This window comes from Pristiophorus japonicus, chromosome 12 (genome assembly GCF_044704955.1).
Source record: "Pristiophorus japonicus isolate sPriJap1 chromosome 12, sPriJap1.hap1, whole genome shotgun sequence".
In the NCBI taxonomy this organism is placed as follows: domain Eukaryota; kingdom Metazoa; phylum Chordata; class Chondrichthyes; family Pristiophoridae; genus Pristiophorus; species Pristiophorus japonicus.
Window position 1 is genome coordinate 139,922,483 of NC_091988.1, and position 27,780 is coordinate 139,950,262.

General features: G+C 44.2%; 1 protein-coding gene across 4 annotated transcripts in view; it reads right to left on the minus strand.

Moving 5' to 3' along the window:
* Window positions 1-27,780, minus strand: part of rtel1 (regulator of telomere elongation helicase 1) — a 158,289-nt gene that overhangs the window by 69,509 nt on the left and 61,000 nt on the right. For all 4 annotated transcript variants that reach the window (XM_070895979.1, XM_070895976.1, XM_070895980.1 and 1 more), the window contains 9 exons: window positions 24,145-24,277; window positions 22,895-23,008; window positions 20,260-20,300; window positions 17,565-17,650; window positions 16,879-16,956; window positions 16,634-16,711; window positions 15,548-15,694; window positions 9,598-9,713; window positions 7,292-7,415 (listed from right to left, as the gene is read on the minus strand). In XM_070895979.1, the coding sequence (XP_070752080.1) occupies window positions 7,292-7,415; window positions 9,598-9,713; window positions 15,548-15,694; window positions 16,634-16,711; window positions 16,879-16,956; window positions 17,565-17,650; window positions 20,260-20,300; window positions 22,895-23,008; window positions 24,145-24,277 (917 nt within the window). The remainder of the gene's footprint in view (window positions 1-7,291; window positions 7,416-9,597; window positions 9,714-15,547; window positions 15,695-16,633; window positions 16,712-16,878; window positions 16,957-17,564; window positions 17,651-20,259; window positions 20,301-22,894; window positions 23,009-24,144; window positions 24,278-27,780) is intronic.

Genomic DNA, 27,780 nt, shown 5'->3' on the forward strand with positions numbered 1-27,780 from the left:
TAGGGGAATTGAGAACGCATAGCAGCGGCTTGCCTCCGGCTCCCCCCCCAGGGGGCTTCCTGGTCAGGTCCCATTCTCAGTCCCCCATTCTCTCGGTCCAGTCCCATTCTAGGTCCCCGGACACTCTCTCTTTCTCATGGGGGCCAGACCGGCGAGCCCTTCGGGTGGGGTTGGAGGTAGGTTGCTGCTATGTATTTTTCAATTCTTTTAGTGTGTCCGGCCATCTGTTGCACCAATTTCCTTAACTTTCTGGAAGGTTTTTCTGGAGAGGCCATATACGCTGGCCTAAGCACAACTGGAGTAACTCTCAGCTGGCCAAACTTCCCTAATTGGCCAGAATTGGCGTCGGTGGCTGGTTACGCGCCCTTTAGCTGAAAAAAAAACTGACCTAAAAAAATCGTAACTAACTGAGTTACACTGGTGCAAAGTGATTGGGGAAACTGTGGTTTTTCAACTTAGGCCAAAAAGAGCAGCCTGCTCCAAAATTACTGGGGAAAAATGAGCCCATACAAAGTAATTAAACTGAAAGAGCAGTGGACACAGCTGTGTAATTTATATATAATATACATACACACACTTTTTCTCACTCGTATTGGAGGGGAAAAAAATCAAGTACATGAAAGCCTGAAAAGGGATATATGTGGTGAAAGCAAATATTTATTTTCTAGGATGTTCTGAGGGCATCCCTCAAGAAAATTTAGATTTTTTTTTTGACAGTTCGCTTGATGCATTTTCCAGTATTTTGATTCTACAATGAACATGCATTCTGCATTTTTTAATCTAAAGTGAAGAGACTTACTCAATTGTACTGTAAACTACTCTCTCAGTCATTTGGGAATTTATTCTTTTTCGTCATATATTTTAAAACATAGCAAAAACAGACAATCTCTTATCGGGAGAATACAAGTTTTAGCTTATTAGACCTTGGGCCGAGTCTCGGAAAAATGCTTTTCCATTGTCCCCTCTGTGGAACTACTTCATATTCACACCAATATTAGTTTAGGGATCACTTATCACAAAAATCAATGTTCCCATCTTCAAAAAGTAAGCATTTTGCAGAAATTTTAATTAGAAAATAGGCAGAAATCTTGTCAAAACCCAGAGTGATGATGTAATTGCGAGATACTTAAATGACCAATCACAACTAATGTATTTGTCAGTACTGCAAAATCAGCTAATCACAATCTCTGTACTAGAGTATTGCAGTTGTGCAGGGCCTTGGTGGGGCCTCACCGAGAGTGTTGTGTTCAACTTTGGTCTCCTGGTCTGAGGAGGGACGTTCTTGCTGTTGGGGGTGTGCGGCGGGGGTTCACCGGACTGATTCCCGGGGTGACGGGACTGACGTGTGAGGGGGGGACTGGATCGACTGGGCTTGTATTCACTGGAGTTTGGAGGGGTGGGAGGGGATCTCATGGAAACGTGTGGGATTTTGATGGGATTGGACGGGTTGGATGCGGGGGGAGTGTTCCTGATGCTGGGGGGTTCCGGAGCCAGGGGTCGCAGTCTGGGGATGGGCCGTTTGGGACTGGGATGGGGGGAGGCTTCTTCGCTCGGGGGGTTGTTGACCTGTGGAGTTCTCTGCCGCAGGGGATTGTTGATGCCAGTTTGTTGGATGTGTTCGGGAGGGGGTTGGATGTGGCCCTTGCGGCTGGGGGGATCGGGGGGTGTGGAGGGGGAGCAGGAAAGGGGTGCTGGGGTGGATGATCGACCATGGTCTTGTTGGGTGGTGGTGCGGGCTCGGGGGGACCGGGTGGCCTGCATCTGCACCTATTTTCTATGTTTCTACTCTGTTTGAGAGACTGTGGGGCCAAAATTGCTCCTTTCTGCAAGGCCTCTGGCCGCTTGAAAGTGGCGGCCATGGGTCAGTGTGGAATGGCTGCCGAGTCTCCGCGGAGAGGCTGCCATTTTGAAAATTGACCTTCCTCCGTTTTGGAGCGGTGTCGTGACCGCTCCGCCCATTTTCCCGCTGCGGCGTGCACACGCCAACCTTTTACCGACTGGCGGGGACCCCTTCCCGAAATTGCCCATCGGGAAATGACCCCTTTCCCGGAATTGCCCTGCGGGAGTGGCCCCCCCACTGATTGGTGCCCCCGACAGCTTTTGCTGTCGGTATACTCTCTGTGGCTTGGTGGCATGCCCGCCCTTAAAGGGGAGGGCACATTGCCACGGCCGCTATGTTATTTTTTTTTGTTGGCCGACTGCCAGGTCGGGCCGACAATTATGGCCATTGGTCAGCTGGGCTGTTAACAGGCACAAACCCTCTCTGGTGGTCCAGTGTTTGCCACTGAAGTGGCTGTAGAATTTGCAACGGTTCTCCCCTTTAACTGATGGGGAGAAACGTAACGTGCTAGCGCAATGACATCATCAGCGTGGCGCCGATGTCTTGCACGTCGCTCCGCTAGTGACGACCACTCTGTCCGCCCCCACTTCTGCCCCCATCATGAGGCCACTTCCGCCCCGCTCGGGGGAAAAAAACCCGAACTGCTGAATTTCAAAGGTTTGGCCTCCCCATGAATTGGGGCGGTCAGAACATATCGAAAATGGTAGGTGCGCCTCGTTTCGGGCGGTGGGCAATTTCGGATCCTGTGACTGCATGCACGTAGTTGTGGGAGCCAAAGGCAGCATCATTTCTATTTTGGACTCTAGCTCGATAAATTTTTTCACGAGTGTTCATCAGTGGAAATTTACTGGAACTAGGGAAGCTAAAATTGCAGAGAAAGCCATCGTACTTCCTCAGCAAGTTGCCAGAGATGAACGATGATGACTTGTCAGGATGGACTGGTTTCAATACCCTGCTACAGAAAACTTAAATCCCACCCGTGTCAAACATTGGCCACCTTTCAGTCATCGATGCCAGCCCTACTAAGCTTAATACAGTGTACACAATCTTGCAACAAAGTGTTGATATTGCAGACAAACTCAGACTGGATAAGATTGTCGTGGCAATGGACCAGGAGATTCGTTGGATGAATGCCCTCTTCATGCACCAGTTCCAATTGTCACAGGACGGGAGAGTGGAGAGCACCAGTTCAAACTGTCACAGGAGCATCCAGTCGTGCCCTGGTAGCTGCCCCCAAGGGAAGTGGAGTGTGGGAAATTGCACTCCGCTTGCATTGAGGGGTGGTAAGGCCAATTCTGCGGTGGGAGCAGGACTTCCACGTTGGGGGCTAAAATTTCCTGCCCCAGAAGGTTACCGCCCCCAAAGTGGGAGCCTGTGGGAGGTTGAGGGGAGACGGGGGCGGGGGATGGAGGGGAGAGTGGTAGAGGTGGGGGGGCGGAGAAACTCAGGGCAGGGGACAGGAAGGGTCACATTGCAGCGAAGGTCTGGGGGGGGCGAAATGTGTTGGAGGGGCAGGCCTGGGGGCTCTGTGCGGGGAGTGTTCAGAGTGGGGTGGACGGGTTGACTGTGCAGATGGCGGTTGGTGGATGTGGTGTGGTTGGCGTCGCGGGGGCGTGGCTCCGGGGTGGCCGGGGCTGGGGGCTCGACATCCGGGGGTGTTCGGCATTTGGTAAGGATTCTGACGGGACGGGGCGGGTTGGGGGGGGTGGGGAGTGTTCCCGGTGTTGGGTGGGTCCGGAGCCGGGGGGTGGCACGCTCTTGGGATGGGGAGGTGGGCTGTTTGGGGCTGGGATTGGGAGAGACTTCTTCACTCGGGGAGTTGTTGGCCTGTGGGGTTCCCTGCCACAGGGGGTTGTTGATGCCAGTTCATTGGATGTGTTCGGGAGGGAGTTGGACGTGGTCCTTGAGGCTGGGGGGGTCGGGGGGTGTGGAGGGGGGGGGGTGGAGGTGCTGGGGTGGGTGATCAGCCATGATCTTGTTGAATGGCGGTGCAGGCTCGAAGGGCCGAATGGCCTACTCCTGCACCTATTTTCTATGTCTATGTTTCTATTTAACTGGAACTTACCGCTTTCCCATATTTTTTTCTGGCTTTAAATAATTTTTCCAATTTTTATTTAAAAAAATTAATTTCACCACAGGCCTAAAAGTTGGTTACTTTAGCCTCCTTCCATGGCATTGTACATGTGTTGCGCCTCCACATGTGTTGTTCCAAAGTGCGGCCGCCGCTTAGTCCCCAGGAATGGACTTCACGTGCCTGGACCCTCACCTCTCTCGCTCGCTGTCTCTATCTCCCTCTGTCCCGGTCGCACGCTTGCTCTCGATCTCTGTGCCTGTCCGTCCCTCTCTACATCCCTGTCTCCCTCTCCCTTTGTTCCTGTGCCTATCCCTCTCCCTCTCCGTCCCTATCCCTCTCTCCCTCCATCCCTGTCCCTATCCTTTTCTCCCTCCATCCCTGTCCCTCTCCATCCCTGTCCCTATCCCTCTGTCCGTCCCTATCCCTCCCCCTCCCTCCGTCCCTGTCCTTCTGTCTCCCTTCCCTCCCTCTCTCTGTCTGTCTGTCTGTCCCTGCCGCGCTCTCTATATATTTCTTTGCCTCTCTCTGCACAGAACATTGGAGCAAAAGGAAAAGCAGAGAATAAATGTCGGTTCAGGAGAGAACTTTTCTCCCATTTTTTTTAAGCTTCTGAAATCCAGTCAATGTTGAAAAATGAGAATTCTTTCCATCTTATGGGAAATGCTTCTTGACAAAGCTCTCCTATTTGTGCTCTTGTGATAATGAAGGTGCTCATGTTTGACACCAGCTTCACGAACCTGTTTGCAGTTAGTGCCCTTCGTGTCCCAGCTCAGTGTAATCCTGAGCGATAACTGCCTGCAGGTTTTAGAAGAGATGATTAAATGAGGTCGTGCCAGTGGATGTTAAAGATTTTTTTTACCGCTATTGTAAGAAGCACAGGTATCTCGCTTTCTTTCCCCAGTTTCACTTCCTCATCCCAGTCTCTCTCTCTCACCTCCCAATCCCAGTCTCCATTCCCCACCCACACCCCCCCAGTCCCTCTCACCACCCCTTCCCCCTGACCTCTCTTCTGCCTCCTCCCCATGCCGTTTCTCTCTCCCTCTCTTTCTCCCATCCTCGCCCCCCCCTCCCGTCATCTCTCTTCTCTACCCAGCCCTCACACCCTCCTCCTCCTCCCTCCCCCCACCCCGTCTCTCTTATCTACTCAGCCCTCACACCCTCCTCCTCCCTCCGCCTCCCCCCCCCCCCCGCCAGTCGTCTCTCTTCTCGACCCAGCCCTCCCTCCCATCCTCTCCCACCCCCCGTCAGTCTCTCTTTCCCTCTCCTCCAGTCTCTCTCTTTCTCTCCCTTCCTCTCCCCCCACCGCCCCCCCCCCCATTTCTCTCTCCTGCCTCCTCCCCCCTCTATCTTTTACTTTCCTCCAATCTCATCTCCCCCTCCCTCCCGGAGGCTCAGGCCGGTACCGAGTTCTCGTGTTCAGACATTCTTTATAAGCGCATCACCATTCGCCACGACTCCCAGCACTGTATCAGCATTTGTTCATTGTCAGTGGCTCAGGCCAGTAACGGCTCCCAGTGCAGAAATGGGTCCAGCGCGCAGGCTTCGAAACCCATTCCAGTGGACCTAAAGAATGGCCTGTGGGACTCGATTGAAAAGAGCACCTGAACACTGGAGCCCGCTCCAGCGCGGCCTGCAATGCCTGGTGCATGGCAGTCTCCAGGTAACTGCGCGGCTGTGCAGTTTAGGGGGAAAACAGTGGCATGCATGTCTTTTTACACCAACTATAAAATCAAATACTTCTTTAGTTAAAGATCCCTTACAGTTTTTTGCTCCAATAGTTTACGCACTTTCAACTCACGCTTTTGTGTGTATTAAAGTCCAATTCCCTCCCTGGTCTCTCAAAACACACTTGCAGCAGACCTGTAGAAGGAGGTGATTCATCCGTTGTGCCTGCATCACTCTGAAAAACTCTGTATTGACTCTGTATGATCCCTGCTCTTCAGCTACACTCTTCACATTTTTCTTTGTAGATCTATAGAATTTTGTTGAGATTACTTGCATAACCAATAGTTTATCCCAATACGAGTAACTTTAGCCAACAACTACTTCATAGAGGAGGAGAATTGCAAGCACTTGTTTTCTTGAATAGAATCATTTTAATATGATTCATACATGTAATCAGCTTTGCCAGTGCTGACCTGCTGAAAACTGGTCTGCTGAACAGTATTACAAGAATAGACTTCCAGCATCACAGTTGAGGGGCTGGATTTTCCGGTCCTTTGCACTCCTGGTTTCGCTCCGGAGCGGCGTGAAAGGCGGTGGCGAGGTCTCCAGCGCCCTGCAGCGATCCTCCGGTCGGGTCTTGTGGCGGCGCTGAGCTGCACCGCCGGGAAGAGCTGTGCCGGGCGTGCAACACCCCTGGTTGCGACACCGGCGCGAGTTTTGAGACTTGTCTGATCCGTCCGCCCGGAATTGCGTCCGCAATGACCACCTGGGAAATCAGAGCGGTCCGACGATCCCGGTGGCGGAGAGGAAGGTAAAGTACTCCAAAAGTAAGTGCGAGTGTTTTCTCTTTTAATTTTTTGTGTTGCGGTGGGCAACGTTTTGGGAATTTTTTTTAAAAGTTTTTATCTCCGCGCCCCCCGCCCTCCCCTCCAGGCCTCTCTTGGAGCGCTCTTTGGCTGAATGCTTAGCTCAGGACTTTCGCTTCCTTGCACCAAGAAAGGTGCACATCGCCACCCATAGTGCTGCGCCCCCTGACACAGGGCCCAGAGAGATGCACATCGCCACCTTTAACACTGCGCCTCCTAACGCAGGACCCAGAGAGATGCACATCGCCACCCTTAATACTGCGTCCCTTGACACAGGGCCCAGATGCCCAAACTTAAATACTAAAACGCAAACTATTCCCGGCCGCTAACTTTCCCGCCACACCGACATTATCGCCCCGAAAACAGAAAAGGCTAAAGCCAGTCTATAGAGCTTATTTCACACAATGCACTTGAATGAGCCAAGACTTTGGTCGGTTTGCAGCTAAGCTGTTAGATGGGGTGTCACACATTCAAAAAAACCTACAACTAAACCTATTTCATAACAAAAAAGCTAAAACTACTTATAAAAACAAATTACTTCATGCAATTAAAACCACGCTGCTGTTTGAAAGGATTGGTACATGGAGCAAAAACATTATGACAGCAAAAGATACAAAAAGGAGGGAGATGTTAAAGATCTATTACCCTATCAATTGTTTCTCACAGCATCATAAACAAGGTGACAGAAAGCACCATCAGCTATTCTAGGAGGATACAAAGATTTCAGGAATATCAGCCAGTCTCCAAAAAAAAACCTTTACAATTGATTGCCGTCTTACTTTTCTTCCACTAGTATAATACACGTGTAGCATTTTATAGGATCAATTTTAAACATGGGATACTTACAATTTTTTGAGCAACGCGAAAAAACTGAGATACATCTCGAATGATGTGTCCAAAGTTATCATAGGCTTTGACATGCGGCCGCACCCACAATGGCAACTGTGACCTCACCTCCGCGCCCATAAATCTAAATAAAAAGCAAAATGGACAGAAATACAAGTGAAGTAGAGCAAGAAAAGAAGTTGTAAATTAATTCTGGAAGTTAAAATCTGGCCGACACCAGAAGTGCCGGCAATTTTGAATCAAAACTGTCCATTTTAACCTTCACATTACCTTCCAGCTTCACATTAATGACAGAAACTACAATTGCAACCGTTAAAAAATGTGTGCATAATGAACCAGTCCTCCTCGAACAAACTCCGGGGTTCGAAGTTGCCCATTTTTATAGCCCCATTAGCACCTCCGGGGGTTGTCAACGGGGCACAATGGCGGTTTCACCTGGGGGAGGGAAGCGCTACCGGGGAAGCTGCCCCGGAGGTTTAAGGGTGCTGTCCCAGCAGAGCTGCGCCCTGCGATTAGCGCCCCGGGCCGTCGCACAACCGCCAATGACATCATTGGCGTGTGCGCCGTTCGCTTTGCGCCCCGCTCCGTGTGGACATACACCACCAGGGCGCCCCTTAATGGGGAGGCCATTAGTGCCCCGGGCCGCCATTTCTATTTGTCGGCCCGACGATGGCTGCCCTTGCGACGACTGAGGCACCACCATGCAGCCCGGCACTCAGTTATAGGTGCCAGCCCGGCCGATCACCTCCCTAGTGACCCAGTGTCGGCCACCAAAGGGCCTGCAGAGTGCACAGTGTCCCTCTCCTTCAACTGAAGGGGAGGAGCATTGTAGCACGTAGCACTGGCCTCCTCAGCACGGCTCTGGAACGAGCCTCCAAGCGCTCAGCTTCCTTCGCGGGGCGCACGGACCAATTCCACATCGAGGCGGGACTTCCATGCCGGGTGCGGAAGTCGCAGTAGGTTACCGCCCCCAATCGGAATGAGGGGCAATTTTGGCCCCCAACATTTTAGTAGCATCAGCCCAAGCAGTTTAACTAGTCCAACTTATTCAATGTCAATCTTGGTTAGATAGATATATTTTTCGTCACAGAGGAAAGCTCACCTACAGGAGACAGTGTCACTGAATTCGCTCTGTCCAAGAATTTACATAGGATATACAGCACAGAAACAGGCCATTTGACCCAACCAGTCCATGCCACTGTTTATGCTTCGAGCCTCCTCCAATCTTTCCTCATCTAAATCTATCAGCATAACCCTCTATTCCCTTCCCACTCATGTGCTTACCTAGCCTCCCCTTAAATGCATTGATACTATTTACTTCAACCACTCCCTGTGGTAGCAAGTTCCACATTCTCACCACCTCGGGGTAAAGAGGCTTCTTCTGAATTCCCTAGCTTATATTGTTGGCCTCTAATTATGCTCTTCCCCACAAATGTAAACAGTCGCTCTATCAAAACCTCTCATAATTTTAAAGACCCCTCAGGCTTCTTTGTTGAAGAGAAAAAAAAGAGTCCCAGCCTGCTCATCCTTTCCTGATAGGTGTACCCTCGCATTTCTGGTATCATCCTTGTAAATCTTCTCTGCACCCTCTCCAGTGACTCTATATCCTTTCTATAATATGGCAACCAGAATTATATTCAGAACTCCAAGTGTGATCTAACCAAGGTTTGATACAAGTTTAGTATAACTTCACTACTTTTCAATTCTATCCCTCTAGAAATAAACCCTAGTGCTTGGTTTGCTTTTTTTTTAAATGGCCTTGTTAACCTGTGTCGCTACTTTTAGTGATGAGTATTGTTGCCAATTTGCACAGGGTGGGTAGATAAACACTTTCAGGAATACACTTATTGTAGCAGAAACACTAAGAACTGGCAGAGACAAAAGGAGATAAAGAGGCCCTTGGAGTCACACAGACCTGGAGAGATGAAGGTGTTTGAATATGAAACATTCAATTTAGTGGTAAGTGACAGAAAAGCAGAGAGGACAAAATTAAAACTGAAACACAGCAGACTGGCATTTAAATATTGCATGCCCCCAAGTGGTAAAAGACGGATTTGTATCTAATTCTCCACGTGGTGAAATCTTTTATATTGGGAAATTAAACAGAAATCACACTTTCTTATTGCTTGCCTGAATAAAAGTCATCATATTTTAAGCCTCTGCATTCTGAGATTTTAAAAGGTTACAATACATGTTAATAAAGTTACGTCTGGCGTTATGTTATTAGTCAATTTTGGAACTATTTCTTGTTAGCATTGTTTTACAGTAGTCTTTTTTAAAATAAAATCTAATTTATTCACACGCACCTGTGATCACACAGAAAGATGGCTCCGTAGTCATTTCGGTGACGAATCACCCTGCCAATGGCTTGATTGACAGCACGTGAAGCTTGCTGTCTGTACCATTCTTGTCCAGATAAATGCTTTAAAAAACAATTCAACAGATGTTATCGATGATTTTATCCTTTAACCTATGCTATAGATAATCATATTTGAACAAAACACCCTTAATGCCATAAACCTTTATTTTTTTTGCAGGTATTAATAACAAATTACTCCATCAAATAGATATGATAGATTTGTTTAGTTAATTTCCTATTTAACCTCCAAAATACTTGTTAACTGGAAAACTGAATTACCTCCCTCCAAAAGCAAAAAGCAGAGATGCTATAATTCAGTTACAGAAAAGAACGAACTTATCCTAGTCCAGCCTCACATCTTTAGAGAACTTTCAGTCTTATTTGTTTCTTCCTTTATAGTACTCATTTCTTTTTCATGCATGCTTTCCTATCCAAATGTTAATGGTACAGAGCATTGGAACCAGCAATTTATTTTTTTAAATGAGCATTTATTGCCCACCCCTAATTCCCTCGACAAGGCGTTGGTGAGCTGCTTTCTTGAACCGCTGCAGACCATGTGGTGAAGGTACTCCCACAATGCTGTTAGGTAGGAGTTCCAGGATTTTGACCCAGCGACGATGAAGGAACGGCGATGTATTTCCAAGTCAACATGGTGTGTGACGTGGAGGGGAACTTGGGAGGCAGTGGTGTTCCCATGTGCCCGTTACTCTTACCCTTCTGAATGGTAAAGGTAGCAGGTTTTGGAGTTGCTGTCGAGGAAGCCTTGGTGAGTTGCTGCAGTGCATCTTGTAGATGCTACACACTACAGCCATGTTGCACTGGTGGTGGAGGGAGTGAATGTGTAAGCTGGTGGATTGGTTGCGGAGGGCGGGGGGGGGGTCAGGGATCGGGGAGGAGAGTGAGAAGAATGAGAAAGAAAGAAAGATGGATAACTGCTCGAATGTATTAACTGCCTTGGCAAGAGGAGCTAAATCATAAATATTGTATGACCAATCTGCCCCAAAATTAAATTATTTATTTTGCCAGCAGCATCAGGCCAAAGCTCATACAATGCTGATTAAAAAAAAAGGACGGGCACTTTCAACCACTAGCATTCTGCATTAAAGCATATCTTTATAGCTCTATTTACGCCAAATCAATTATCAACAGCAGCATTGCTGAATAGTGCATGGCTTCTCCATGAAAACATACACAACAGAAGTCAAATGTTTTGTGCCATTATTAGAAGTTAAATTTCGGCGACACTTGTGCTCACTTAAACCCCATGCATCTGTAATTTGGGACAAGTGCTCAAAGAGAGATTATTTAGTACTTTATACAGGTTTAACTTATAACAAATTAGCGACCATCATCAAACAGGGTTTTCAGCACGAAGTAAATCTTTCAACCAGATGATCCATCCTAGGCTGGGTGATGTGTAATGAGAAAGGACTAATTAGCAATTTTGTTGTGCGAGGCCCCTTGGAGAAGAGTGACCATAATATGGTAGAATTCTTTATTAAGATGGAGAGTGACAGTTAATTCAGAAACTAGGGTCCTGAACCTAAGGAAAGGTAACTTCGATGGTTTGAGGCATGAATTAGCTAGAATAGACTGGCAAATGATACTTAAAGGGTTGACGGTGGATAGGCAATGGCAAACATTTAAAAGATCACATGGATGAACTTCAGCAATTGTACATCCCTGTCTGGAGTAAAAATAAAACAGGGAAGGTGGCTCAACCATGACTAACAAGGGAAATTAAGGATAGTGTTATAAATCCAAGGAAGAGGCATATAAACATAGAAAATAGGTGGAGTAGTAGGCCATTCGGCCCTTCGAGCCTGCACCGCCATTCAATGAGTTCATGGCTGAACATGCAACTTCAGTACCCCATCCCTGCTTTCTCACCAGACCCCTTGATCCCCCTGATAGTAAGGACTACATCGAACTCCTTTTTGAATATATTTAGTGAATTGGCCTCAACAACTTTCTGTGGTAGAGAATTCCACAGGTTCACCACTCTCTGGGTGAAGAAGTTTCTCCTCATCTCAGTCCTAAATGGCTTACCCCTTATCCTTAGACTGTAACCCCTGGTTCTGGACTTCCCCAACATTGGGAACATTCTTCCTACATCTAACCTGTCTAAACCCGTCAGAATTTTAAACATTTCTATGAGATCCCCTTTCATTCTTCTGAACTCCAGTGAATACAAGCCCAGTTGATCCACTCTTTCTTGATATGTCAGTCCCGCCATCCCGGGAATCAGACTGGTGAACCTTCGCTGCACTCCCTCAATAGCAAGAATGTCCTTCAAGTTAGGAGACCAAAACTGTACACAATACTCCAGGTGTGGCCTCACCAAGGCCCTGTACAACTGTAGCAACACCTCCCTGCCCCTGTACTCAAATCCCCTCACTATGAAGGCCAACATGCTATTTGCTTTCTTAACCGCCTCCTGTACCTGCATGCCAACCTTCAATGACTGATGTACCATGACACCCAGGTCTCGTTACACCTCCCCTTTTCCTAATCTGTCACCATTCAGATAATAGTCTGTCTCTCTGTTTTTACCACCAAAGTGGATAACCTCACATTTATCCACATTATACTTCATCTGCCATGCATTTGCCCATTCACCTAACCTATCCAAGTCACTCTGCAGCCTCATAGCATCCTCCTCGCAGCTCACACTGCCACCCAACTTAGTGTCATCCGCAAATTTGGAGATACTACATTTAATCCCCTCATCTAAATCATTAATGTACAATGTAAACAGCTGGGGCCCCAGCACAGAACCTTGCGGTACCCCACTAGTCACTGCCTGCCATTCTGAAAAGTACCCATTTACTCCTACTCTTTGCTTCCTGTCTGCCAACCAGTTCTCAATCCAATTCAGCACACTACCCCCAATCCCATGTGCTTTGACTTTGCACATTAATCTCTTGTGTGGAACCTTGTCGAAAGCCTTCTGAAAGTCCAAATACACCACATCAACTGGTTCTCCCTTATCCACTCTACTGGAAACATCAAAAAATTCCAGAAGATTTGTCAAGCATGATTTCCCTTTCACAAATCCATGCTGACTTGGACCCATCATGTCACCTCTTTCCAAATGCGCTGCTATGACATCCTTAATAATTGATTCCATCATTTTACCCACTACCGATATCAGGCTGACCGGTCTATAATTCCATTTTCTCTCTCCCTCCTTTTTTAAAAAGTGGGGTTACATTGGCTACCCTCCACTCCATAGGAACTGATCCAGAGTCTATGGAATGTTGGAAAATGACTGTGAATGCATCTGCTGTTTCCAAGGCCACCTCCTTAAGTACTCTGGGATGCAGTCCATCAGGCCCTGGGGATTTATCGGCCTTCAATCCCATCAATTTCCCGACGAATAAGGATTTCCCTCAGTTCCTCCTCCTTACTAGACCCTCTGACCCCTTTTATATCCGAAGGTTGTTTGTGTCCTTCTTAGTGAATACCGAACCAAGGTACTTGTTCAATTGGTCTGCCATTTCTTTGTTCCCCGTTATGACTTCCCCTGATTCTGACTGCAGGGGACCTAAGTTTGTCTTTACTAACCTTTTTCTCTTTACATATCTATAGAAACTTTTGCAGTCCGTCTTAATGTTCCCTGCAAGCTTCCTCTCGTACTCCATTTTCCCTGCCCTAATCAAACCCTTTGTCCTCCTCTGCTGAGTTCTAAATTTCTCCCATTCCCCTGGTTCGCTGCTATTTCTGGCCAATTTGTATGCCACTTCCTTGGCTTTAATACTATCCCTGATTTCCCTTGATAGCCACGGTTGAGCCACCTTCCCTTTTTTATTTTTACGCCAGACAGGGATGTACATTTGTTGTAGTTCATCCATGCGGTCTCTAAATGTCTGCCATTGCCCATCCACAATCAACCCCTTAAGTATCATAAATTGGCCAGAAAAAGCAGCAAACCTGAGGACTGGGAGAAATTAAAAATTCAGCAGAGGACAAAGGGTTTAATTAAGAGGGGGAAAATAGAGTACGAGAAGAAGCTTGCCAGGAACATAAAAACTGACTGCAAAAGCTTCTATAGATATGTGAAGAGAAAAAGATTAGTGAAGACAAAAGTAGGTCCCTTGCAGTCAGATTCAGGTGAATTTATAATGGGGAACAAAGAAATGGCATACCAGTTGAACAAATACTTTGGTTCTGTCGTCACAAAGGAAGAGACAAATAACCTTCTGGAAATACTCCGGGACCGAGGGTCTTGTGAGAAGGAGAAACTGAAGGATATCCTTAATAGGCGGTAAATTGTGTTAGGGAAATTGATGGGATTGAAAGCTGATAAACCCCCGGGGCTCTGCATCCCAGAGTAGTTAAGGAAGTGGCCCTAGAAATTGTGAATGCATTGATGATCATTTTCCAACAGTCTATCAACTCTGGATCGGTTCTTATGAACTGGAGGGTAGCTAATGTAACACCACTTTTTAAAAAGGGAGGGAGAGAGAAAGCGGGTAATTATAGACCGGTTAGCCTGACATCAGTAGTGGGGAAAATGTTGGAATCAATTATTAAGGATGAAATAGCAGCACATTTGGAAAGCAGTGACAGGATCGGTCCAAGTCAGCATGGATTTATGAAGGGGAAATCATGCTTGACAAATCTTCTGGAATTTTTTTGAGGATGTAACTAGTAGAGTGGGACAAGGGAGAACCAGTGGATGTGGTGTATTTGGACTTTCAAAAGGCTTTTGACAAGGTCCCACACAAGAGATTGGTGTGCAAAATCAAAGCACATGGTATTGGGGGCATTATACTGACGTGGATAGAGAACTGGTTGGCAGACAGGAAACAAAGAGTCGGGAAAAACGGGTCCTTTTCAGAATGGCAGGCAGTGACTAGTGGGGTACCGCAAGGTTCTGTGCTGGGGCCCCAGCTGTTTACAATATACATCAATGATTTAGATGAAGGAATTGAGTGTAATATCTCCAAGTTTGCAGATGACACTAAACTGGGTGGCGGTGTGAGCTGTGAGGGGAACGCTAAGAGGCTGCTGGGTGACTTGGACAGGTTGGGTGAATGGGCAAATGCATGGCAGATGCAGTATAATGTGGATAAATGTGAGGTTATCCACTTTGGGGGCAAAAACGCAAAGACAGATTATCTAAATGGCGGCAGATTAGGAAAAGGGGAGGTGTAACGAGACCTGGATGTCATGGTTCATCAGTCATTGAAAGTTGGCATACAGGTACAGCAGGCGGTGAAGAAGGCAAATGGTATGTTGGCCTTCATAGCTAGGGGATTTGAGTATAGGAGCAGGGAGATCTTACTGCAGTTGTGGAGGGCCTTGGTGAGGCCTCAGCTGGAATATCGTGTTCAGCTTTGGTCCCCTAATCTGAGGAAGGACATTCTTGCTATTGAGGGAGTGCAGCAAAGGTCCACCAGACTGATTCCCGGGATGGCTGGATTGACATATGAGGAGAGACTGGATCAACTGGCCCTTTATACATTGGAGTTTAGAAGGACGACAGGGGATCTCATAGAAACATATAAGATTCTGACAGGACGGGACAGGTTAGATGTAGGTAGAATGTTCCCGATGTTGGGGAAGTCCAGAACCAGGGGACATAGTCTTAGGATAAGGGGTAAGCCATTTAGGACTGAGATGAGGAGAAACTTCTTCATTCAGAGAGTTGTTAACCTGTGGAATTCCCTGCCGCAGAGAGTTATTGATGCCAGTTCATCGGATATATTCAAGAGGGAGTTAGATATGGCCCTTACGACTTAGGAGAATGGAGAGAAAGCAGGAAAGGGGTACTGAGGGAATGATTAGCCATGATCTTATTGAATGGTGGTGCAGGCTCGAAGGGCCGAATGGCCTACTCCTGCACCTATTTTCTATGCTAAACAATTTTATAGTTTTTGATAATACAGTACCCGAACATTTCCAACACATTTCACTCTCATTTCATCAAGGAACTGCATCTTTAGCACCACTCTGGGGTCCATTCGAGGAGGAAACGGCAAACCAGTGACAATCACACCTCGTCCATTCATGTCAGCAAAATCCAAGCCTTCACTAGCCTAAAGAACTCATGAAAGGAACAATAAATTAAGCCACATAGAAACTTAAAAGACATACATAGTTTCAAAAAAGACATATATATTTCAATAAACTAATTGGATTCAAATTGCCCAGACTAATTTCATGAGGACCCTTTAGACCTGTAGAATCTGGAAGATTTCATCCCATCACTCTGGCCTGGGTTCAAAGCAGGGTGAAATGAGTGAGCTAACACATTGTACATCTTATATATACATACCTACTCCCAAAGTTTTGCACAAAGACATTGCATATGGTTTGCTAAATTTTGTTATACTCATGGAAACATAGAACCATGTTACCTTCTATGGCTTAGTTTATTTCTCGTTACTGATGCCACTTCCTAGTCAGTTGTAAGTGGGGTCGCTTTGGAGTTGAAGTGACTCCAAGATGACACTTCAGGTCGGTGGAGCAAAGTTGTGTGCAATCCACTACTTGAATCAGGCAGGTACACAGTACTCCAGTGGACTGATGCCAAGCCTTCAATCAATGAATTCATTTTCCAAGCCCCATGACCTTTCCAATTGCCTCCTTGTTTAATACCCCCATAAAACCCACCTCTATGACCAAGCTTTTGATCGCTCAGCATCATCCCGCATTTTTTTGGTTTGGCATCCCTTTCCCCGCGATACCGGTGATGCACCTTGGGATATTTTTCAACATTAAAACTTCATATAAACACAAGTTGCTGTTGTTGCTGGCACTACTTTCAGTTAGCACAATCAGCAATCACATTGAAAGAAAGGTCAACATTAAAGATCTGTGACAAAAGTTGATCTTACCACGTCATTAATCTAAAATATTTCACTGCAATTTGGATTTCATTTAGTAACGTATACAATGAAAAAGTTGTTGGCCAATTATAACAAGATTTGTTTGTGCAGCTGTACAATCCTCAACAATGAGTCTAGTTTACTCACCTTTCCTCTGCACACTGCATAGAAACAGGCTCCATTAGACTTTGGATCGCTTACTTTATCATAGTATGCATCCATAGCCTGGAACAGATTTGCCATTAGAAAGAAATTAGAAAATTGCTCTGACAAAAACATAAACTCAGACATCAAGTGCCAAGGATACTATGATAATTTAGTTTTTCATTAAGTAAATGGAATCATAAATGCAGACACACAGACCAGTGAAAAAGAACCAAAATAAATCAAACCTCTGTAAATGATCCTTTGCCCTTCACTTCCACAAAGATGGGTTTGATCTCTTCTATTCTGTTGGCAATGCCCTGCTCCTGTTTGGAAGAATAGTTTAATGGAACAGAATCTATGAACTCTTTCTTTGTCATGTAGCTTCTGATGATGAGATTTTTTTCACCATGTACAAAATAATTTTAGAAGTTGTGTATTGTACATTTTAGAGGAATCTTTGGATATTGCACATTTTTACAGCACCTGTTTAGAATTTGTCTCAACACATTTGAGATTTATAATTTTCCTGATGTATGGGATGGCTTAATTTAGGTGCCACATGCACTCCAAGCACAGTGCAGAGATATTTTGCTGGACATGTTCTCAAACACGTGTACACAAAATTCACACTGTTGAAATTACTGCATACACAATCTGTTAACTGCTTGCTCTTCATTTTACAATATATTTTCCTAATTGCCAGGACTTTTTTTATACAAGGGAGAAATATAAAACAGAAAAGTTGCAAAATGACACAAACTAATGAATCCATAAATAAACGGCAGCTATTTACACAAGAAAAAAAGTTGTAACTTTCACTTTTGCCAATTGAAGAGTCACCTCAAAATACGTTAAAAAAAACGACAACCATATTTGGTCAACTTTCTCAAAATAAGACAGATGGTGGAAGAAAACCTGTTTGGTCACTTACCTTCCAGAACTCGAGGCTTTTATTCATGACAGGATAAGATGGGAAGAACACCAATAAACCATTTGGCACCACTCTAGACAGATTAACTGGAAGTGGGGAGGGGAAACAAATATGTCATTGCAGGAGGTACCCGATTTGGGAGGTTATTTAAAGCATCCAAATTATTTTGACAAGATTTGTAAAGAACCTCTTCAAAATGTTTTATTAATTTTTTGTTTTGAATGTATAGAAAACCTCCCCTGCCCAAAAACTTTATTTCTGTAGAAAAGCTGAATCCATACAGAACCATCTAAATGTTTGATTGGCGTTCTGTAGTGATGATGAATTTGTTCTAAACTACAGATCTTATAAGGAGGAGTTCACTTTGTCAAGGTGGGCAGAGGGCAGAGAGACAGAGAGACAGAGAGACAGAGAGAGAGACAGAGAGACAGAGAGACAGAGAGAGACAGACAGAGAGAGACAGACAGAGAGAGAGATTTTAACCATTAGGATCAGGTGGGATGTTAAAATTTAAAAAAAAATTTAAATTTAAACCAGAATTCAACTCGCCCACTTCCAGTTTTAATGAAAACTGGATTGAAGGCGGGCAACCAACCCATTTTTCAGGAGCTGGGTTGGCCATTTACATACTATAATGAGGCTGCATGCCCCATATTTAATCCATTTTCCTGGTTTAACCCTGGCTGACTAGGTTTCCTAGGCCTCCTGGAAAAGGTAATTGCCTTTATAGCACTGCTATGGGGGCCAAGAGAAACAGGAGAGCTTCCTCCCCGCCCACCAATCTTAGCTTCTTCTCTATTGCCATCGGACACCCACCCCCCGGCCATTCGATCTGAAGACTTTTGGGTTTCCCGAACAAAACTCTAACTTCCTGCTCACAAAAACTGCCCCAGTCAAGATCGGGCGAGAGAGCGAGGGAGAGAGAGAGAAAAAGAAAAACTAGACACACACCAGGAAATGGTCTCGGGACTGCAAAGAGTTTCAAACAATTTAACTAGGACTATGTGATTTGTGTTATTGGGACATGACATCAAATTGTCGATTTTAACAAAGCACACCTAAATGAAAGATGGACATCTGGATATGCACTTGATTAAAACAGTACCAAAAATGTGAACAACAGAGGAATGAATATAGATTCCCAAAAGCTAATTCTTGTCAGGCACTATAGTTAGCAAGGTCAAATGAGTACAAAGTAAAGTAATCAACAGGAAGACATTCCACTATCCGTGCCAGCGCCACCGAGGAGGTAGAACTGATGAATACCTGTTTAGGCTCAGTACTTGTATTTTCTGCATTTCAAAAGAAGCAAGCATCAAAGAAATTCTAATATTTTTTCATATTTTATAATATTAAAATCAAATATTTATTCAATAAATGTAAATATAGAAGAGTTATGTTTTCAATACTTATTCATATTTTTATATTAACTATATTCATTTCCAATTAATTAAAACAATTGTATTTAATAGAGTTAACGCGTAACTGATTAATAAAATATTATAGTAAAAAATAGAAATAATTATAATTTTATATGTTACTCAACAGTGTAAATAATTACTTTACCGAGTCAGAGTTGGTAAGTCATGATTTCAATTTTTTATTTATTTGTTCTAAATGACATCTTTTGTTTTTCAAAATAGGCCCGAATTCACTGCCCCTGCGGGTGTGTATGAGGTGCATACGCGCCCATAGAGGACATGCAAGTTTCAGGTTTAGGCATACGCTGAAACCCGGAACTTGTGATCTGTCATGAAGTCTCTTTACAGATCGCACGCATTCGCGGGAAAAGGGCCTCCGCGGGCGGAGAGTTGGGCTAACTGCCCATCCTCTGCCCAGTGAATGCCCATGAAATTCTTACGCCTGGTAAAAGGCGTAAGGCCTGCTTTTAGGGTTAGAGTTAGGGTTAGGGTAAAAGGTGTAAGGCCTGCTTTTACCAGTGCAAGAGATTTTTTTAAAAAACAAGTATTTTTCGTTCATTTATATATTTAAAACCCTGTAAAATACAGTAATTTTATTTTTAGCCCCGTTAAAACATGTAAATTTATTTTTCAAAAAATTTAATTTTTGTATAAAATATTTAATTAAAATCCATTTTAATTCATTTTAAATATATAATTTTTTTAAACTTATTTGATGTCTGGATGTATTTTATTTATGTGATCCCCATTCATGCTTATGGGAAATCCATTCAGTAGATTCCCTTCTTTGATTGGTTAGGTCAGCCCACGTAATCCCAGGGGCGTTTGCGAATTGCATGCGCCCCTGGGATACGTGGGCCTCTACGCAGGCCTATGCATAGAGGCCCAGGACTGCAAGTCCCCGAGGCGAAAGGCAAGTTCGTAGATTTTTTGCTGTTTGGAGGCATCCATCCCTGACCGCAAATTCAGCCCCATTATGTTTCAATGTTGCTGCTTAGCGGTAGGTTTGAGTTTGAGATTCCAAAGCAGGGGATCGTTGTGGGTGAATAGCAGCAGACGGAACATAACAGCAGTGACAGTTCCAGCAGGATATCAGTTACACGCGAGGCTGAATCCTCAAACTCAATAGGCAATGTCAGGGAAGATTGACTATTATATTTAATATTCAGCATGCAGCTTTCAAGACTCATTTCTAAGAACCATATTAATGCCATTGAAAAGTATACAATTGCAGTGATGTTATCTCAACTTGAAAACAAAATTCACCTACTTACTCATTGTTTTTCCAAGGGATGACATGTACTCAGGTGAAAACCTAAACAGGGAGAATAGTTCCCATCACTGTTAAGAGTCATAAAACTTCCCTTGTACAATTACACAATATGTGCTGCTGAATTATAGGTTACTGAAAGTATTCCCAGCACAAATCATTACAAATAATGCACTGCACCTATTTGCAAAATGACTCACTGGTGTAAGAACATAAGAATTAGGAACAGGAGTAGGCCATCAAGCCCCTCGAGCCTGCTCCGCCATTCAATAAGATCATGGCTGATCTGGTCGTGGACTCAGCGCCACTTACCCGCTCTCTCCCCGTAACCCTTAATTCCCTTATTGCTTAAAAATCTATCTATCTTTGACTTGAAAACATTCAATGAGCTAGCCTCAACTGCTTCCTTGGGCAGAGAATTCCACAGATTCACAACCCTCTGGGAGAAGAAATTCTTTCTCAACTCGGTTTTAAATTGGCTCCTCCGTATTTTGAGGCTGTGCCCCCTAGTTCTAGTCTCCCCGACCAGTGGAAACAACCTCTCTGCCTCTATCTTGTCTATCCCTTTCATGATTTTAAATGTTTCTATAAGATCACCCCTCATCCTTCTGAACTCCAAGGAGTAAAGACCCAGTCTACTCAATCTATCATCATAAGGTAACCCCCTCATTTCTGGAATCAGCCTAGTGAATCATCTCTGTACCCCTTCCAAAGCTTGTATATCCTTCCTTAAGTAAGGTGACCAAAACTGCACGCAATACTCCAGGTGCGGCCTTACCAATACCTTATACAGTTGCAGCAAGACCTCCCTGCTTTTGTACTCCATTCCTCTCGCAATGAAGGCCAACATTCCATTTGCCTTCCTGATTATCTGCTGCACCTGCAAACTAACCTTTTGGGATTCATGCACAAGGACCCCCAGGTCCCTCTGCACCACAGCATGTTGTAATTTCTCCCCATTCAAATAATATTCCCTTTTACTGTTTTTTTCCCCAAGGTGGATGACCTCACACTTTCCGACATTGTATTCCATCTGCCAAACCTTAGCCCATTCGCTTAACCTATCCAAATCTCCTTGCAGCCTCTCTGAGTCCTCTACACAACCCGCTTTCCCACTAATCTTAGTGTCATCTGCAAATTTTGTTGCACTACACTCTGTCCCCTCTTCTAGGTCATCTATGTATATTGTAAACAGTTGTAGTCCCAGCACTGATCCTTGTGGCACACCACTAACCACTGATTTCCAACCGGAAAAGGACCCATTTATCCCGACTCTCTACTTTCTGTTCGCCAGCCAATTTTCTATCCATGCTAATACATTTCCACTGACTCCGCGTACCTTTATCTTCTGCAGTAACCTTTTGTGTGGCACCTTATCGAATGCCTTTTGGAAATCTAAATACACCACATCCATCGGTACACCTCTATCCACCATGCTCGTTATATCCTCAAAGAATTCCAGTAAGTTAGTTAAACATGATTTCCCTTTCATGAATCCATGCTGCGTCTGCTTGATTGCACTATTCCTATCTAGATGTCCCGCTATTTCTTCCTTAATGATAGTTTCAAGCATTTTCCCCACCACAGATGTTAAACTAACCGGCCTATAGTTACCTGCCTTTTGCCTGCCCCCTTTTTTTTTTTTAAACAGAGGCGTTACATTAGCTGCTTTCCAATCCGCTGGTACCTCCCCAGAGTCCAGAGAATTTTGGTAGATTATAACGAATGCATCTGCTATAACTTCTGCCATCTCTTTTAATACCCTGGGATGCATTTCATCAGGACCAGGGGACTTGTCTACCTTCAGTCCCATTAGTCTGTCCAGCACTACCCCCCTAGTGATAGTGATTGTCTCAAGGTCCTCCCTTCCCACATTCCTGTAGCCTGCAAATTTTGGCATTGTTTTTGTGTCTTCCACTGTGAAGACGGAAGCAAAATAATTGTTTACGGTCTCAGCCATTTCCACATTTCCCATTATTAAATCTCCCTTTTCATCTTCTAAGGGACCAACATTTACTTTAGTCACTCTTTTCCGTTTTATATTTTGTGGTTCAAATGATCCAAAAAGGAATGTAAAAAATAAACAGAATCCCAATTGACAACCCTTACATGTTAAGCCGAGATAAATACTGGGACAACTGGGTTGCAAGATTGCTGTGGTTTTCACCACAATCTATTAACACCTTTCACAAACTATTCATTGGTGAGCCTCTCCACAGTATGCACAGATTTGGCTTTTGCCAAAAGTCCAACACATTTGAAATCTCAATGTTTTTTTGTGGAGTGCCTGTGGGAAGCTGGTGATCTTTGTGCAGATGTTTTTAAATTCGGCAAGTCCAAATGTTTGTTGTGGTATGAGCATGCATGCAGCCCACACTCAACAAGAGGGAGAACTCAACCTGTTCTCCCTCTTGTGCAGGCGCCGGAACAGTCGCCCCTGTGAACTGTGAATTTTGCATCTTCTTTTTGACTACCTTTACACAGAAAGGTTGTGTGTGTCACAAATGAACATTTCACGCATACATAAGGCAGCAAACAGGGCTAATATGAAAATCAATTTTCTGCTCCGTAGTTGTGACATGTCAAGTAACCTATAACAATGCTGGATTAGTTGTCATATAAATGAGTTTGCATCTTACCTTGTGTTATATGCAGAGCTCAACTGTGTTCCATCAGGGCCTTTTGGAACAATCCCAATCCATATTTGGTGTTTGTCAATTACATGAGGATTTTCCAGACTGACACGGAAAGGGCTTAAATATGCATGGCATGTATTAATATTAATTTAATATCCAGTTACATGCATATGCATTATTGTTCAAAGAATAAAACACTCCAATGATTTCAATGCATATTGCAATATTTAACATACAAGTTTAAATATTGAAAACAAAATTATTCCAACATTACAAGGTAAGTTTGAATGAGAAGGCATTCATATCCATTTTTAACAAAGCTATTGATTTTTTGGACAAGTCCAAGTAATTAAATGCACATTTTTTTTAAATAGTTGAGATTGTAACTGATTTACTATTCTGGATACCATCTGTACAATGTAGCAGGGTACTGTCCTTTCAAACTGGAATCACGTGGTCACAATACCACTGGCTAAAATGCTTAAATGGAATCATTGTTGCATGCTCAAACCTTGGATAGACCACTCTTGGAAGTACTGTGTACAATTTTGGTCGCCAGATTATAATGAGGAAATAGAGGCACTGGAGATGGTGCAAAAAAGATTTACAAGGATGATATCAGAAATACGAGGTTATAACTAAGGATGAACAAGCTGGGTCTCTTTTTTCTTGAAAAAAGAAAGCAGAGGGGTGTCCAAATAGAGGTCTTTAAAATTATGAAAAGCTTTGATAGAGTGGAGAGAGAGAGACAGACAGAGAGTGGGGAAGAGCAAAACTAGAGGCCGTCAATAAGTCACCAAGAAGTCAAATAGAGAATTCAGAAAAAACTTCTTTACCTAGTGGTTGAAGCAAATGGTATAGATGCATTTAAGGGGAGGCTAGATTAGCATATGAGGGAGAAGGGAATAGAGGATTATGCTGATAGTTAAGATGAGGAAGGATGGGAGGAGGCTCGAGTGGAGCATAAACGCCGGCATGGACTGGTTGGGCCAAATGGCCTGTTTCTGTGCCGCATATTCTATGTAATCCTATGTAAAGTACTATCCTGACTGCATCCTATGACTATTAAATGTTTAATTCTGAGCCTGCACCGCTAGAAGCTATGGAATACATGAACATTCAGACTTCAACTTGTAAAATTTATATTTATATTATACATCCAAAGTGTATCAGATTTTCAGTTGGTAACATTGTGGAAAACAAGGCAAGTAATTTAATAATAAATTTCTACATGCTTTAATGAACATACTCACATTTGCATTTCTGAAGTGAAAGAGGACAGCGGAGCAAGGGTACCACTTGTGAGGATGATGGACCGAACCCCTTGGCGTACCAGCTCAGCCATACTGTAGCCAGGACAGAAGCACCAGTAACTTAAAATTTTTCCTGTCAACATAATGATGTTTTTCACAAGGAGATAACAAGTTAAGAACAGATATCATAATATTTAAACATATCTAGAAAAGATGCTTAATACTGAATATCTTAACAGGCAGTAAATTATTTCTGTCCCTGTTTTTAATTTTGTCAAGGACTTATGATAAAACATTTAAATCTTTATTTTCAAGAACATAGTAAAATAAAAAGGAATGGGGCCAATAAAGAATAGACAGGATAATACCACAGGCAACAATAGAGAGATGGCTGATATATTAAATCATTATTTTGCTTCATTATTTATCAGGGAGATAGAACAGGTGGACATGACATTGGATGATGAGATTAGTAATGAGATAAGTGCATTTAAAATAGAAAAAGGAGATATATTAAATAAACTAATCAAACACAAAGTGGATAAAATCCCTGGTCCGGATGGATTGGATCCACGCATTTTAAAAGAATCTCGGTGAGATATAGCAGAGGCATTACTACATATATTTAATAATTCGTTAGAAAAGGGTGTAGTGAAAGAGGACTGGCGGATAACTGACGTAAACCTGTATTTAAGGGGGATAGAACAGGTACAGGGAATTATAGACCAGTCAGCTTTACATCGCTGGTAGGAAAATTAATGAAATCCCTACTACAGGAGAAAATAGAACATCTAGAAACTAGAAATATAATAAATGAATAGTCAGCATGGATTTCAAAAGGGAGAATCTTGCTTGACCAACCTTATTGAATTTGAAGAGGTAACAGGGGCCCCCAAGTTTCCCTAGGAGTTGCTTTGTTTTTTTTGGAGCAACTAGATTTTTTTTGGAGTAACTTAAGAATTACATTTCTCCCCATTTAAGTTGCTCCAGTGTAAATGAGTTAGTTAGGTTTTTTTTTCCAAAAGGGGGCATTACCAGCCACTTACAACTTTTTTGGCCATTTAAGCAAGTTTAGCCAGCTAAAACTTATTCCAAACTAAGTTAGGCCAGAGTAAGTGGCTACTTTTGCACATTCTGAAAAAACCCTGCGGTAAAGTAAGAGACCAGCGCAGGTAACCTCCAAATGACAGTGTTATGATAGGAATGCTAGTTTTTTTTTTTAAATCCCAAGCAGCGAGACTGGACAGGGTGCAGGTGCTGTCAGCCTGATTAAACCGAGTATATTTTTAGTAAAGATAGCTAGATATTAAAGTACTGGAAAATCTTTGAAGATTCTTTTCTCTCTTTCCCTCCCCCCCCACCCCCACCCCATCGAAACTCTTCCCCCCACCAACCTGTGTCTTGTAGCCCTCAGCGCGGGAAGGCAGCGGCCGGCCTGTGCGGCAGGCCACTCGGCCGGGGATAGGGATGGCGAGCGTCGACCCCTCCCACACAGCCTGCATCGCACACACTCAGATTCTGGGGGCTAGGAGCTACTGTGCACGCGCGCACACTCTAGCGCACATGTGCATAGGTCCCGGCGCTGAAGGCTCCGCCCCCGAATCCAATTGCCATGCTACGCCACCATGGAGGAGAGGCTGGGGAGCGGCCAAACTCGGCCCGAAGATTTTTGGTGCCCTTGTAGTTCTACAAAAGCGGCACACCTCTGGTGAGTGCACCAGAAATCTGTACTGGCCAAATTTGGGCCCAGGGAGAGTAGACAATGATAATGCAGTAGATGTAACTAACCTAGATTTTCAAAAGGCCTTCGATAAGGTACCCCACAATAGACTAATGAACAAGGTCAGTGAATGCGGAGTCAGGAGACGAGTAGCAGAATGAATTGCTAGCTGGCTTCAAGACAGAAAGCAGAGAGTAGGAGTAAAAGGTAGCTATTCAGTGGCAGGTGGTGTCACACAAGGATCAGTGCTGGGACACTGCTGTTCAAAATTTACATTAATGATTTAGACTTTGGAATCAAAAACACAATTTCTAAATTTGCGGATGACACCAAATTGCTGGGGGGGTGGGTGGAGAGAGAGGGGTGGAATAGTCAATACCGAGGAGGACTGCAACAAAAAACAGGAGGACATTAATAAACTTGCAGAATGGGCATATAATTGGCAAATGAAGTTCAACACAGACAACTGAGGTACTACATTTTGGTAGGAATAGGGAGGTCACTTATTATGTGGCGGGTGCGAGTCTAGGTGGGATAGAGGAACAAAGGAATCTCGGAGTACAAATACACAATCACAAAGCTGTGACACAGGTTAGCAAGATCATTAAAAAAAGCAAACCAAGCACTAGGGTTTATTTCCCAAGGTATAGAATGGAAAAGTAGGGAAGTTATACTAAACTTGTATCGCATCTTGGTTAGACCACATACTAGAGTACTGCGTACAGTTCTGGTCGCCATATTATAAAACGGATACACTGGAGAGAGTGCAGAGAAGATTTACATGGATGATAATAGAAATGAGAGGGTATATACATCAGGAAAGGATGAACTGGCTAGGTCTCTTCTCTTGAAAAAAGGCAGCTGTGGAGTATCCCAATATAGAGATTTTTAAAATTATGTACAGTTTTGATAGAGTGGATACAGAGAATGTTTCCACTTGTAGAGAAGAACAAATCTAGAGGCCATCAATACAAGATAGTCACCAAGAAATCCAATAGGAAATTCAGAAGAAACATCTTTACCCAAAGAGTGGCAAGAATATAACATAAGAATATAAAATTTTGGAGCATGAGTCGGTAAGTTGGCCCCTCAAGCCTGCTCCACCATTCAACATCATCGAAAAATAGAAACATAGAAAATAGGTGCAGGAGTAGGCCATTTGGCCCTTCAAGCCTGCACCACCATTCAATAAGATCATGGCTGATCATTCCCTCAATACCCCTTTCCTGCTTTCTCTCCATACCCCTTGATTCCCTTAGCCACAAGGGCAATATCTAACTCCCGCTTGAATGTATCCAATGTATTGGCATCAACAACTCTCTGCGGCAGGTTAACAACTCTCTGAGTGAAGAAGTTTCTCCTCATCTCAGTCCTAAATGGCCTACCCCTTATCCTAAGACGGTGTCCCCTGGTTCTGGACTTCCCCAACATCAGGAACAAACTACCCACATCCAACCTGTCCCGTCCAGTCAGAATTTTATATGTTTCTATGAGATCCCCTCTCATCCTTCTAAACTCCAATTGTATAAAGGGCCAGTTGATCCAGTCTCTCCTCATATGTCAGTCCAGCCATCCCGGGAATCAGTCTGATAAACCTTCGCTGCACTCCCTCAATAGCAAGAACGCCCTTCTTCAGATTAGGAGACCAAAACTGAACACAATATTCCAGGTGAGGCCTCACCAAGGCCCTGTACAACTGCAGTAAGACCTCCCTGCTCCTATACTCAAATCCCCTAGCTATGAAGGCCAACATACCATTTGTCTTCTTCACCGCCTGCTGTAGCTGTATGCCAACTTTCAATGACTGATGAACCATGACACCCAGGTCTCGTTGCACCTCCCCTTTTCTTAATCTACCACCATTCAGATAATATTCTGGCTTCGCATTTTTGCCCCAAAGTGGATAACCTCACATT